Source organism: Podarcis filfolensis (assembly GCF_964270895.1).
Source record: "Podarcis filfolensis genome assembly, chromosome: 7".
In the NCBI taxonomy this organism is placed as follows: domain Eukaryota; kingdom Metazoa; phylum Chordata; class Lepidosauria; order Squamata; family Lacertidae; genus Podarcis; species Podarcis filfolensis.
Window position 1 is genome coordinate 53,186,525 of NC_139603.1, and position 13,437 is coordinate 53,199,961.

Consider the following 13,437-nt stretch of genomic DNA (forward strand, 5'->3'; position numbering starts at 1 on the left):
ATTCATAAGGGATTTGACTTAGATTGTATCTTACCGGCCCAGTGGTTTTTCCTACTTTCTTCAGTTTAAACTTGAATTTTGCTATAAGAAGCTGATGATCTGAGCCACAGTCAGCTCCAGTCTTGTTTTTGCTGACTGTATAGAGCTTCTCCATCTTTGGCTGCAGAGAATATAATCAATCTGATTTCGATGCTGCCCATCTGGTGATGTCCATGTGTAGAGTTGTCTCTTGTGTTGTTGGAAAAGAGTGTTTGTGATGACCAGCTTGTTCTCTTGGCAAAACTCTATTAGCCTTAGCCCTGCTTCGTTTTGAACTCCAACGCCAAACTTGCCAGTTGTTCCTTTTATCTCTTGACTCCCTACTTTAGCATTCCAATGCCCTATAATGAGAAGAACATCCTTCTTTGGTGTCATTTCTATAAGGTGTTGTAAGTCTTCATAGAATTGGTCAATTTCAGTTTCTTCAGCACCAGTGGTTGGTGCATAAACTTGGATTACTGTGATGTTAAAAGGTCTGCCTTGGATTCGTATCGAGATCATTCTATCATTTTTGAGATTGCATCCCAGTACAGCTTTTGCCTCTTTTGTTGACTATGAGGGCCACTCTATTTCTTTTATGGGATTCTTGCCCACAGTAGTAGATGTGATGGTCATCCGAACTGAATTCGCCCATTCCCGTCCATTTTAGTTCACTGATGCCCAGGATGTCAATATTTATTCTTGCCATCTCATTTTTGACCACATCCAACTTACCCAGGTTCATGGTTCTTACATTCCAGGTTCCTATGCAATATTTTTCTTTACAGCATTGGACTTTCCTTTTGCTTCCAGGCATATCCGCAACTGAGCGTCCTTTTGGCTTTGGCCCAGCCGCTTCATCAGCTCTGAATCTACTTGTACTTGTCCTCCGCTCTTCCTCAGTAGCATGTTGGACGCCTTCCGACCTGAGGGACTCATCTTCCAGCATCATAAATTTTATATGCCTTTTGTCTTTGTCCATGGAGTTTTCTTGGCAGGGATAATGGAGTGGCTTGCCGGTTCCTGCTCCAGGTGGATCACGTTTGGTCAAAACTCTCCACTATGACCTGTCCATCTTGGGTGGCCCTGCACGGCATAGCTCATAGCTTCTCTGAGTTATTCAAGCCCCTTCGCCACGGCAAGGCAGTGATCCATGTCTGCAAATACATATCTTATAATGCTTTCTAAATGTATTATAGTTGTTGTCTTACAGATATTTTTAATGAGAAAATTACCCTGGAATGTTGCTAATGCAGACACCCTCACCAAGAGTGCACTGTGAAAGTGGAAAGTTCCAAGGATGAACTTCTGAATTGTGACATGGCCTCTCTAATGCATGTGTCTAAACCTGCCCTGGAGCTGGGTCTATTTCCCCTGTCTTTTGTAAGGGAATTTGACATTAGACTAGGCATAAGAAGCTCTGTCTGAGACAGATGGATAAGCCCATTTGATTGCCTAGGAGACCTTCACTCAGTTCATAAATCTGGGGAGAAGATCCCTTCCCAGTGAGATCAGAAAAGGAGTGGTGAGGTACTCACCCACTCTATTTCACATCGCCTGTTTCTCTGGTGCCAAAAACATGCTGTGCAGGATGGGCTCTTCCAGGCCTTCCCATTTCATCTCACTTGGCACTGCTTGGTTGTGAGGCATAGTGCTGATAGGCTCATCTTCCAGGCAATTGAGTGTCTGACTGAGTGGTCATGCTTTGTCCCCTACCTGCCTGATATGAAAGTGGAGGGAGTCAGGACAAACATGAACACCTGCTGTGGCACCATGGTGCCATTTCCTGCAGCTGCAGCATTCTCAGCAGCTGTGGCAGAGCTGTGGCTCATTGGTGACACTACTTCCTGCAGTAAAAGTTCCTCTGGAAACCACCAACCTAGCAATGTGCTCCCTATGACCATATGGTTTCCAGAGCTCCCTGTCTAGTACGTGCCAGTCAAAGATGGGAAGGTGGAAAGGGGATGCAAGAACTTGAGAAACCAAAAATGTATAAAGGTTGGGTTTTTAGGAGCTCTAACTTAACCCAACCACTCCGCTCACTAGGAGGCAAGGCAGTCCATTTCCTTAAATAAGCACAGAAGATGCTGACCCTGACCAACTGCTTCTTTTCTACCACCAACACCAAAGATGGAAGACATACCTTTCTTCTCTTGCTTCAGGACTGTTTTGTGATGAAGAAGCTGCTTCTTTTTTCTTTTCTTCAGAATCCTTATCATTTGCTGGTCCATCTGAAATATATATTTATAAATATATATATACACAGACAATATGTATCATTTATAGAGCAAAGTGTAAGTACTTAATATATATTATCTCAATAATTCATTCAATTACCCTATAAGCTAAGTCACCTAAAGCACAGAAAGCGAGGTTCCAAAATAAAGAAATAGTAGGTAGTTTAATAAACTGTCTATATCAGTAAAGTACTTTCTTGTAAGAGCAAGTATGCACTTTATTGGATGGCCCACAAATGTCAAAACCTCAAATCACTGTGAAGGTTTGTCAATGCTAATCTATGGGTGCTGCTATTCCTGCATTAATGGGGTGGAGGGCACAGAGAGGATCAATGACATTCATATAATATAGTGACCTAACCCAAGACAGAACAAGAATATGAAGAGAATGAAGACTCTGAGACAAGGCTGTAGTATACAAGCCTATTTCATCAACTCAGAGGAAAAGTGTAATCTTAATCATGTATTTTATATAATCTACATGAACAATTATAGATTTACAGTGTAAATGAAGCATGAAAATATCTTCTATATCTAGACTATTTTAAAGATGCTGAATGGTCGTATTTTATATACTCTTAATTTGTGTTCTACAATTTTAGTGAGAAACTTATATTTTGATTGATATAACCAATGTGTAATATATATATCTTGCAAATAATATAAGAAATTTGCCTGCTCTTAATTGTTTTCACATTCCTCAATTTATGTATTTATTTTTGGAATAACTGCTTTTTACAAACTATCCACTATTGGTTTCTACAAAACAGTCTGATGTGCAACTATACATCAATCTATATCTATATCTATATCTAGAAATAGATATAGATCTATAATAGTGTTATTTTCCTATTGTGCAATCTTTCCAAATCGTCCAATGAAAACCTCACTGATACTGTAGAGCATTCTCAATAACACCCAGCCTCCACATTCCACCCACAACCATGTCCCCCACCCAGAACAACCAATTTGTTGCCAGGTTGTTGCCAGGTTGTTTGTATTGCTTGCCCCATTGTAGTGGAAATATCTGTCCTCTACTAAAAAGACAAAAGGAAGTTCAAAATGAAGGGAGGGTTCATGTATCAGAGTTAGTTGGTTTTGCAAGAACGACAGAAACAGACAGAAATCTATTATTATGTATATTAATCTGGAAGTTGTAGAAGGGGGAAAAACATAGTTATACCTAATAACTTCTTCCACGACTTAATGAGAGATTTTGCTAAGGATGTAACTTCTTCATCTGTGCTTTGCTTGCGTATTGCATTCACTGACATTCCAATTCTTGTAGACTGAAACCAAGCACAAGCATCAACATTTAAAAGCAGGTATTTATATAATGATATTTAGAACCACTACAAAGATTTCAAATACAATTGAGAGAATACAAAACTGCATGAAGTCATCAGATATTGGGCAAAAACAGCAATTGATTTCCAAAGTAATTTAGTAATTTAATTTTTTTTTAAGCCACAGCCAAATATTCTGTTTTTTCTATTTAAGAATTCTCCACATATACAAGAACTGGCATTAAAGTACTGTTTGCAGTGTTGAGATCCAAGGGAGGTTAGCTAATATTCTTGCCTCTAGGGCTTTCACCCTCTCTCTCTTTAATTAAGATCCTCTTCAACAACTACCTGGTTAATTAACAAGCATGCCTTTAAGAGAAGCAGAATTGCATGTTTTGCACTCCTTGCTGCTAGCCTTCGAGGAAAATTATTTTAAGAGAATCTGGTTTACTGCAAGGAGAAAGCCTTGATGGAAGCTGAGTTTTATCTGAAATTGTTTTTTAAATTGTTTTCTAATTGTCAGAAACTGCTGGTTTTAGATTGTATATACATCCCTGTTGAATATGGAGATAGTTTTAAGTATTATGGAGGCAGGTTGATCATAAGTAACTTGACAATACGGTTCTAGAACAGAATCTGTTATAAGGCAATACATTAGGCAAGTGCTTTGAGTACACCTAGCTCAAACATATCCTGTCAGATACCTTCTAAGCTAAAACTGTTAAGTGTGATTTCTAAACTTAGCAAAGGCTTATAGATCTAGATGATTTATAGATTTTTATAACTACTTGAGCCAAAGTCTTCACACTAAGAGTTATGAACTCATAAGCAAATCTTTTTCCTTCAAAGAAAATACACACACCGAATATGGATAAAGTCCCTCTTCAGTGCAAAATTACAAACAATATCTTTCTTTTCAAGGACCTCAAACTATGGGATAAATAGTTTAACAATCCACTTTTAAGTCTTATCAATGAATACTTTTTATGCTACTATACTTTTACATAACAACTGAATATATATTTTTTAATCCAATATGACTTCTGTAACAATAACTTCCAGGTTTAATGTGAGCATGGCTAGATGACTGAACGATACAAGTTACAAATAAACTTTCATTATAATTTTCAAAAATTATATTTTCTCCACTTATAACTGCTTGCCTTAACTGATCTGAAAACCATGAGATTGGAAAAAGGAAAAAAAACCTAAGGACTACCAAGATTTATCTCTTGTGGTTTTGTTTTTTAATCACATTTTATTAATCAGCTTCACTTATACAGTACTCCAGTCAAGCAGTGTTAAAAGAGTACTACTGCCATCTACAGTTCAGAGAGAGGGAGGGAAGGAGGGAGGGAGGATGAAAATTGAACAAACTAGGCATAATGTGCATTTGCTACAAAAAAAAGTATTTTTGTTTAATCATATTTTCAGACTGCAACTCTTATTAAATTGGTTCCATTTTAATCCTATTCCAACTCTAAAAGCAAGTTCAAGCATAAACAAAGTTCAGCACCAAATAAAGTAAAAATTAAGTCTAGTAATGGTGAGCTTGCATATATGTAGTATAGTACAGGTCTCCTTATACATGTTTTTAAAAGCCTCTTGTCTGTTTGCCTCTGGCAAGAAAGAATTGCCTCCAATGCAGCAGGAAAGGTTTTTGCAAGTTTGTCCCAGACTGGTGAAAGCTAAATAAAGAAAATTCACGTCCTGAATTTCTATCGTAAGATGTGATAATATGCTTGCCATACATGTTTATCAGGGGAATTTGGAATGCATGTACAGTGGTACCTCGGGTTACATATGCTTCAGGTTACAGACTCTGCTAACCCAGAAAACAGTACCTCGGGTTAAGAACTTTGCTTCAGGATGAGAACAGAAATCGTGCGGTGGTGGTGCAGCAGCAGCAGCAGCGAGAGACCCCATTAGCTAAAGTCGTGCTTCAGGTTAAGAACAGTTTCAGGATAAGAACGGACCTCCGGAATGAATTAAGTACGTAACCAGAGGTACCACTGTATATTGATGTTCAGCTTTCTTCTTAAAGAGTAACATTTCTGATACCCAGGGATAATCAGTCATAGAGATTCAAGTACCTTTTATATGCAATAAATATGCAGCAGCAAAGTAATTCCACTAACGTGCACGTACACTCCCTTCTACAGGAACACATTCCCTTCCATAGGAAGAACAATCTAAAGTGACTACAGAACAGGGATGGAAAACCTCTGACCTTCAGGCCAAACCAGGCCCAAACCAGGCCTCCCCATTTGATCTGTGAGGCTGTTTTGGGGAAGACATGCCCATGCAGCCTCCACCTGACATCATACATGATGTCAGATGCAGGGAAAGTAAGGGCAGGGCTTCAAAGGAAAATTTGTTTCCATATGTTTATGGTATAAAATGTATATAAGAGATACTGCAACATTGGAAAGACATACCTGTAATAACTCCAGAGTCATGGGCATATTCTTAAGTTCTTTGAGTAAGTCAAGAGCCCCAGCCTGTAAAATATATTGTAAAAAGATTCAGTATGCATATTCTCATATACTTAAAAGAATATTTACTATGAAACACAGCAGTTTTATTCAACGCTCGTTCCACAATATGAAAACACTTATAATAAACCTAAACACTGATAGATCAGCCTAGATATTTATTTAACAAGCATCTAGGAGCAAGTGATGGTTTCTCCAAACTTTAATCTGACTAGTCAATCTTGAGTTGGAGGCACACTTTTTTGTGAGGCAAGCAGTTGTTGGGATGCTTGTTAAATAACTACACCTTCCACCAAATCCTGCAGAGAATTAGGGTCATTGCTGTACCTCTAGGTTGTAGTTAATTACAAAACCCACTTAAGCAAAACTTTAACTTGGCATTCCCAAGACAAATACAATTTAGCTTGTGATTAATTGTTCCACTAAATTTTCACCAGTTTTAATGATATAGTTATTGTTTATTCCAAATTTTATTAAGTGCTAAAACATTAATTTACTTTCAAAATGAGTAGGAGGTGAGAAAATATATTTTACTAAAGCAGTCATATTAATATTAGATTCTACCTATATTTAATATAGTTAGTAATTTTAAATTAATATTTTGAAATTAACTGCAGGCCAATCCCTCAAGAGTACTGAAATGAGATTTTAAGAACACAGCACAGTAAGATCAGGTTTTTTCATTATATGGTACAATTTGCACCTAAACCAGATGGGCTCAACAAATGGAAGTTCCACTTTTACGTCAATTAATTTGGGCTCTCAAGCCAAAAGCAACAGTTATCTGTATTACCACAGATTAAAAGCAGTTATGATTAGCAAAGCACAGTTATGACTGCTATTCACTTTACTGTACTATACTAACCTCTCTGCTACTAGCTTACTTCTCTTTAGAAACCTTATAAAGAGATTCAATATTCACCTTCTAAAGAGAAAGGCCACTAAAAGTAAGTAAAAGGTATGTAATAAAGAAGTGCCAGGCTCCTGACAAAACAGAGACATCCTAGCAACTGAGGTCTCGAATGAAAGTATAATAGAGCCATGGGGAATCACCAACAGAGACTCCCCCATCAGTGAGCAAGCAGGGATACAAGGGATCAGGTAGTCCTTAGGATATCCCGGACTCAAGTTGTTAAGGGCCTTGTAACCTTAAACCTGGGTGGGTAACATATGGGCAGCCAGTGCAAGCTTTTAAGCACTCTTGTTATGTGCTGAGAGTAGTCTGTCCCCATCAACAGTCTAGATACAGCATTCTGCACCAGCTAGAGCTTCCAAACCATGGACAAGCATAGTCCTACCATACAGAGCACATTGCAACGATCAGGTATTGATGTTATGAACACCCTTGTCAGGTTGTTCCTGTTCAAGAACAGTAATAGTTGGCGCAGCCACCATAGCCAGTAAAAGGGGTTCCTAATCACTAAGGCTACACAAGTCACAAAAGACAAAGACGGACCCAAACCTATATTATTTCAGGGGAAAGTAATCTCATCCAAAACTGGAAAATAGTCAGTATCTCAGACATAGGAACCATCCACCCACAGTACTTTTGTCTTCCAATGATTTAAGCTCAGTTCAATGGGGCTTACTCCCAGGTAAATAGGTACAAATCCATCTAAAACTCGATTTTTTTAAGGTTCTTTAAAAAGGTACCCCCCCTTTCTCAGCATATTAGAATGTGTGCAACTAAACATAATCAAATATTTGAAGTTTTAATCCATCTGTTTACAACTGTGAAAACAAATTTGTCCAAAAATAAATACTATCATTTCTAGTAAAATAACTTATTTAATCTAACAAATAAATGACACCCTTAAAATGCAATCAAAGAAAGTAACCCTCCAAATAAGATTCTCTGAATCTTAAGCCTACACCAAATAAAACAAATTAGAGCTATAGCTTATTGCCTATGATATTTGTAATAATTTACATACAAAACTTAGCATAATACAACTAAATTAGCTCCAGAATGGGGAGAGTGTATTATCTTCCATTGCAATTGTGGAATCTACCCGTATTAGATGATGTAAGAGGCAGAAATCACTCCACCTGTTTCAGTCAAAAACTTGGAAGAGTTGTTTACTGACTTCTAGCCATACAAGCCTGATGGTAGCTTTGTCCTCTCCTGTATTCAACATGTGTTTATGATACTATGGAAATGCCTTTCACTAAGGGATCTCAAAAACTGTAAAATAATGTAAATAAAAATGTGTAATGTGCAATGTAAATAAAGCCTGTGTTGAATAAACAGCAGGAGTTTTCACTGTTCAACCTGACCTACTATCTTCTGAAATACCACTTGAAAGATTGTGTAAGGGAATGTTACTTGCAGTAACATGACAAACAAACTAAAAAGTGTGCATGAAACTATTCTCTTTTAGCTTGCTGCTTAAATAAAGATAAATGCAAAGCCATATATTTATTTGCAATAATAATAATATTTTTATTATTATTTATACCCCACCCATCTGGAAACTTAGTGCAAGAAGCAGTACTGCAATTAAGGAAATATATACCCTGTCTTTCACTTTGGGGGATCATTATGTGAAAAATGAAAACAATTCCAAAGCAATGTTACAAATACTCAATAGATCCATCACAAATTCATCACTGCAGGCCAGCAGCCAAAATCCTTTTTCTCCAAATGCCTTGGTAAGTTCCTAGAAAGGGCATGTAAACAGGGAATATGGTACCCCTTCATTTTTGGAGGGGGAAAAGTGCGTCCTATGGGGCGAATAATACGGTAATTCCAAAAGACAGGTCACACCAATGAGAAAGCCCTATGCTTTCTACCATGCTTTCTACCAGATAAGCTTTTGTGGTGGTGGTAGTGTATATAAGGACTCAATACATGAGCTAAGCACACTTGGGGACTGGGCTCATATTTGTCTATGAAATACCTTCCTAGACTTATTTGAGACCAAGCTCTGTTGAACTCAGAACTTAGTAAACATTCAGAGAACTAGACAGTAAGATGGTCTTAAGTTAAAAGAAAATTCAAAGGCAGAATAGATTTTTTTCCTCTAAAATCAACAGAATCTAAAATTTCAACCAGAAACCAGAAGGATTTACATCTGAGAAAACTTTTTTAAAAATTGTAGCTTTATGCCACAGTCCCAAACGTACTAATAATCAAATTCCAGTGAATAGTGTGGGCCTTACTCCTATGCTAAATTAAGATGGGGATGCAATAACCAAAACATTTTACACAAGTAGCACTCCACTGTGGCCAATCAACATGGAAAACACGCTCACTTTTAAATAAGACCGCTTGAAATAAAATGCTTAAGTCAGTCATGACTAATTTAAGTCCCATTCATTTCAGTGGTTCTGTTCTAAACCTGACCTAAAGGTAAAGGTAAAGGGACCCCTGACCATTAGGTCTAGTCGCGGACGACTCTGGGGTTGCGGCGCTCATCTCGCTTTACTGGCTGAGGGAGCCGGCATACAGTATAAGAACTGCAGTATTCGCTAGACAAATATTTATAAGAAGGTTTTAGGAACAACAATATAATTTGTATAAGAAATAAATTTGTCATAAAACTATCATAGGCGAAAATAGTTCAAAATTATTTTTAGAATAAGTCTTTATAGATTAGGTTCCATATTCAAGGATTTAAGAAGTATGGTGCTACAGCTAGATATAAATTTGTACAAATTTGTAATTTCAATCCTATACATGTCTACTCAAACGCATGTCTCACAGAGCTAAATGCGGCTTACTCCCAAATACGTGAGCATAGGATTGCAGCTGAATGCACATGGAAAGTTGTTTAACACATACTGGCTCCATACCTTATAAGAGGAAAAGCTACTGCTTACCTTTTTTCTCTAATCTTACTCAACTGTTCTCGATTTTTGAAAATCCATATGTGCAAAATTACCTCTGCCAACTTGCACCTATTCATTACACAATAAGGTAATTTGTTACACTGGTTATACTACAGAACAAGCATTGATAGTCAGAAATATAACTTGCAAGGTTTAGTTTAACACAAGTATACAGTTCATGCTGATATGATTTTTTTTAAAGGAATAGTATTTTAATACACACTGGGCCTGAACCAGCTGAATCTGTAGGTGTGAGATGTGTGGGTCAGCAGCAAGAAACTCCCATTGTGAGGCTTGGAAGAATACAAGAGGCCAGGGTATCCAACCCCAAATCCATAAGAATCGTAACACATGACTGTTCCTACAACATCACTGTGCACTCACTTAACAAGTTAAAATAACTTTCTTTCAGTGAATGTGGCATACATAATCAGTAACAAAGCCTTTAACACAGCCCTGTATCAAGCATTAAGTAGCGTTCCGAAGGCATAATTCACCAAGCAGAGAAAAATATATGAAGTTGACTTCTAAAATATACCATCTGAATCAAAAGTATTATCAAAGATAGTCAAATAAATCAATGTTTCTTAATAGTTCTACACTGAATCCATATTTAGAATAAAGCTATAGAAGAATTTCTGGAATGGTTACAGATAAAATTAATTTTACTTAGTAGCACAGAGGCACATTTAGATGTAAGGCTTACCAAGTTATTCCTTATGAAGACTAGCAAGGCTTAGGTTTTACAGTAAAACTCATTTTATATACTTACATTTTTAATCGAACACATTTTTAGCCCCACTCGCTACTATAGGAAACATGACACTAGCCAGACCAGGGTTACCATTTGCAGAAAAAATATACAACTCTCTCAAAGAATCTTCACCAAGCCTAGTGAGGCTTATCTTCTCTGAATATGACCAGCCAAAAAAATATTAAAATACATGTGCACTCAAGAATACTGTGATATTCCAAGGAGATGCTATAATTTTAATATTTGTTTGAGGAAGGCATAGATCACTTTCAGTGATGATGGAATGCCTCCCCCCTGAATTCACATGACATTATTATTATGAAATTAGCTGGGAACTTTTACCTGTTTCACTTAACTTTTATGGACAACTGCTCCAGTTCCAATTTTTAAGAGTGAGAATCATGTTGATGGAAATTTCATTTTAAAATGACAAATGTAAGGTCAAGTTTATTGAACACACTTTGAGTGACACATCTTCATCAACTGACTTGTATGCAGAAATGTTTAAAAGCGAAAATAAAACCTAGTTTAATATTCAGGTGGAATCCTGTCATTTATTTACGGTTTTATCTCACTGCCTATTTAAACAAAGGACTGAAGCTTCCCCACCGCCTCCACAACCACACTCAAGGGCAGCGAGATATAAACACGTGGCATGATATCTAGCAAACATTTCCAAAAAGATGCTGAAACTTACAAGACACGTAAGCCAGTTAAAACCAATGCAGACTAGCAGTTATTGTCCCATTGGAAAATGGAATCAAAGGTGGAGACAGATACCCAGAAAGCATGTTAACATATTTGCTCCCCCAGCACCTCCTCCTGCATCAAGGCCAGGGCTGTGAGAGGCAGTTGCAGCTGGCCAGGGAATCATATTCTGAGTCTATGATCTAGTTGAGATTTCTGCATTGCAGAGGGTTGGACTAGATGACCCTTCCAACGCTACAATTCTATGAGCAAGTCCTGGGCCGTGTGGGAATAACCTCTGGTTGCTTCAATAGTCAGTTCCAGAACAGCATTTGATGGGACACCAGAGAGCAAGCAGGGGAAACCGATACACCTTTGACCTGCTGTAGTAACTATTGTAGCCTTGCCTGCTTTGTTGTGCTTCGAATATACTGCAAGCTGCCTGGAGAATTCAGGTGAGTAAGCAGAGTATAAATACTCGTATGACAAATATACTGTGTATAGATGAATGAATGAATCAACATACAAACAAATGAGACTCATAACATATTTTTGCGTCCTTTCTTCTCAGATCTGTGAAAAGAGAAAGAGTTCACCCTTCTGACAACCAGCACCATATTTTTAAGCAAGTACAGTATACCATGGCTACCAGCCTTGACAAGAATATCGGGCAGCCTCCGGCGAAGCGGTCGTGCCACAATACACCACAGGCAAGGGCTTCACTTCGTGGGTCCCTGGACTGCCGGTTCTTTGGAGGGCAAGGATTCGGTTGCTCCCCAAGGAAACGTCGCCCGTGAAAGTGCCTTGTTTTGACGTACAGTGTCGTCACCAGTCGAGAGAGCCCCCCAGAGGAACGGCTCCATCTGCCACACTGGCACGAGGGCGAAGCGAGGTGCTTCCTTCCTCTCCCCCACCCACATTCCGAAAGGTGACAGTTGAGGCCTCACAAAAGAGGATCCGCGCGCGAAACAAGCCGCCCCTCAGGAAAGAAAAAAGAAAAAGGCGGGCGCCCAGCTGAGCGCGAGGCGCAGCTGATTGGTCGAGCAGACGTTCAAGCCGAGCGCGCGAGGGGCTCGGTGGAACACCCCCCCCCCCCGCTCGCTCGCGTTCTCTCACACACATACACACACCGGCACTCGGTCCCTCCCGGCTCATCTCCTCACCGCGTTCTTTTTCTGCACCATCTTGTCCATCTTCTTCGCGATGCGAATGATCTCATCCTCGGCGCTCATGGCGACTGCCCGCGGCGCCTACGCTCCACGATGCGGGTGATGGGGAGCGAAGTTCAGCAGCCACCGCCGCCGCGAATGCCTAACGCTGCCGCTGTTGCTGCTCCGCAGTGACTCCGGCGCCAGCAAAGATGGAGCCGCCAACCCACAGCCCGGGCCGCTCACAGCACATAAACCGGCCTGACCCAGAAGCGACAGCTCGGCAGCCGCGGCGCCAGGCTGCGCTCATCAAGCCGAGGCAAAGAGAGCCAGGCGGTGCTCGCGAAAGCCGAAAACATCGATGGAGGGGAGGGGAAGGTGGAGCTTCACCGAAGCTCAAAAGCTGCGCCCGCCCAGCGGAAATAGAGGGACGCTGTGGGGCGGCTGCTGCTGCGCTTGGAAGAAAATGTCGCTTCTCCATCAGAGTTGGGAGCAGGAGAGACTGTCTGAGGAGGAACTGCAGGAGAAGCAGATTTAAAGCACACACCACCCCAAGAATCTCGGGAGCTGCAGTTTGCTAATGGCGCTGGGAATTGTAGCTCGGCGAGGAGGAAACTACAGTTCCCATTGCTTTTATTTTTGGGGTGTGTGGGGGAGGAATGCCTTTCAGATGTAAAACTGTATGGTGTGTACGCATCCCTTGCCTTATGAGTTGCCCTAATGGTGCTTGATCGGGGGGGGGGGTCTTTCCCAGGTATAAGGCCCAGAGGGTGGGTGGCCTGTAAGCGGAAAGAGAGCCGGTGTGGGATGCGGGAAGGTTTCTTCAGCTCAAAGTCGATTTTTTTATATATATCGCCCCCCGCCATTTACTGAATATCGTACCTTTATGTCTAGCCTTGCAGCATTTTCTAACTACTGCAGGGATTTCCTATCGTCAGTTAAAAATTATGCTATGCTGTTCAGCATGTGCTGCCTAAGCAT

The 13,437-nt window shown here is 39.8% G+C and overlaps 1 protein-coding gene across 8 annotated transcripts in view; it reads right to left on the reverse strand.

Annotated features, from left to right (window-relative positions):
* LOC310766637 (transcription elongation factor A protein 1) overlaps window positions 1-13,437 on the reverse strand; it is a 41,376-nt gene that overhangs the window by 11,991 nt on the left and 15,948 nt on the right. The window contains exons 1-5 of one of the 8 annotated variants that reach the window (XM_083623113.1): window positions 12,472-13,203; window positions 9,859-9,936; window positions 5,980-6,042; window positions 3,439-3,544; window positions 2,162-2,249 (exon numbers count right to left, since the gene is read on the reverse strand). In XM_083623113.1, the coding sequence (XP_083479239.1) occupies window positions 2,162-2,249; window positions 3,439-3,544; window positions 5,980-6,006 (221 nt within the window). In that variant the 5' untranslated portion in view covers window positions 6,007-6,042; window positions 9,859-9,936; window positions 12,472-13,203. Of the gene's footprint in view, window positions 1-2,161; window positions 2,250-3,438; window positions 3,545-5,979; window positions 6,043-9,858; window positions 9,937-10,963; window positions 11,406-11,948; window positions 12,316-12,471; window positions 13,209-13,437 lie in introns of those variants that run through there. The other 7 variants (XM_083623114.1, XM_083623116.1, XM_083623115.1 and 4 more) reach the window with 7 other exon arrangements.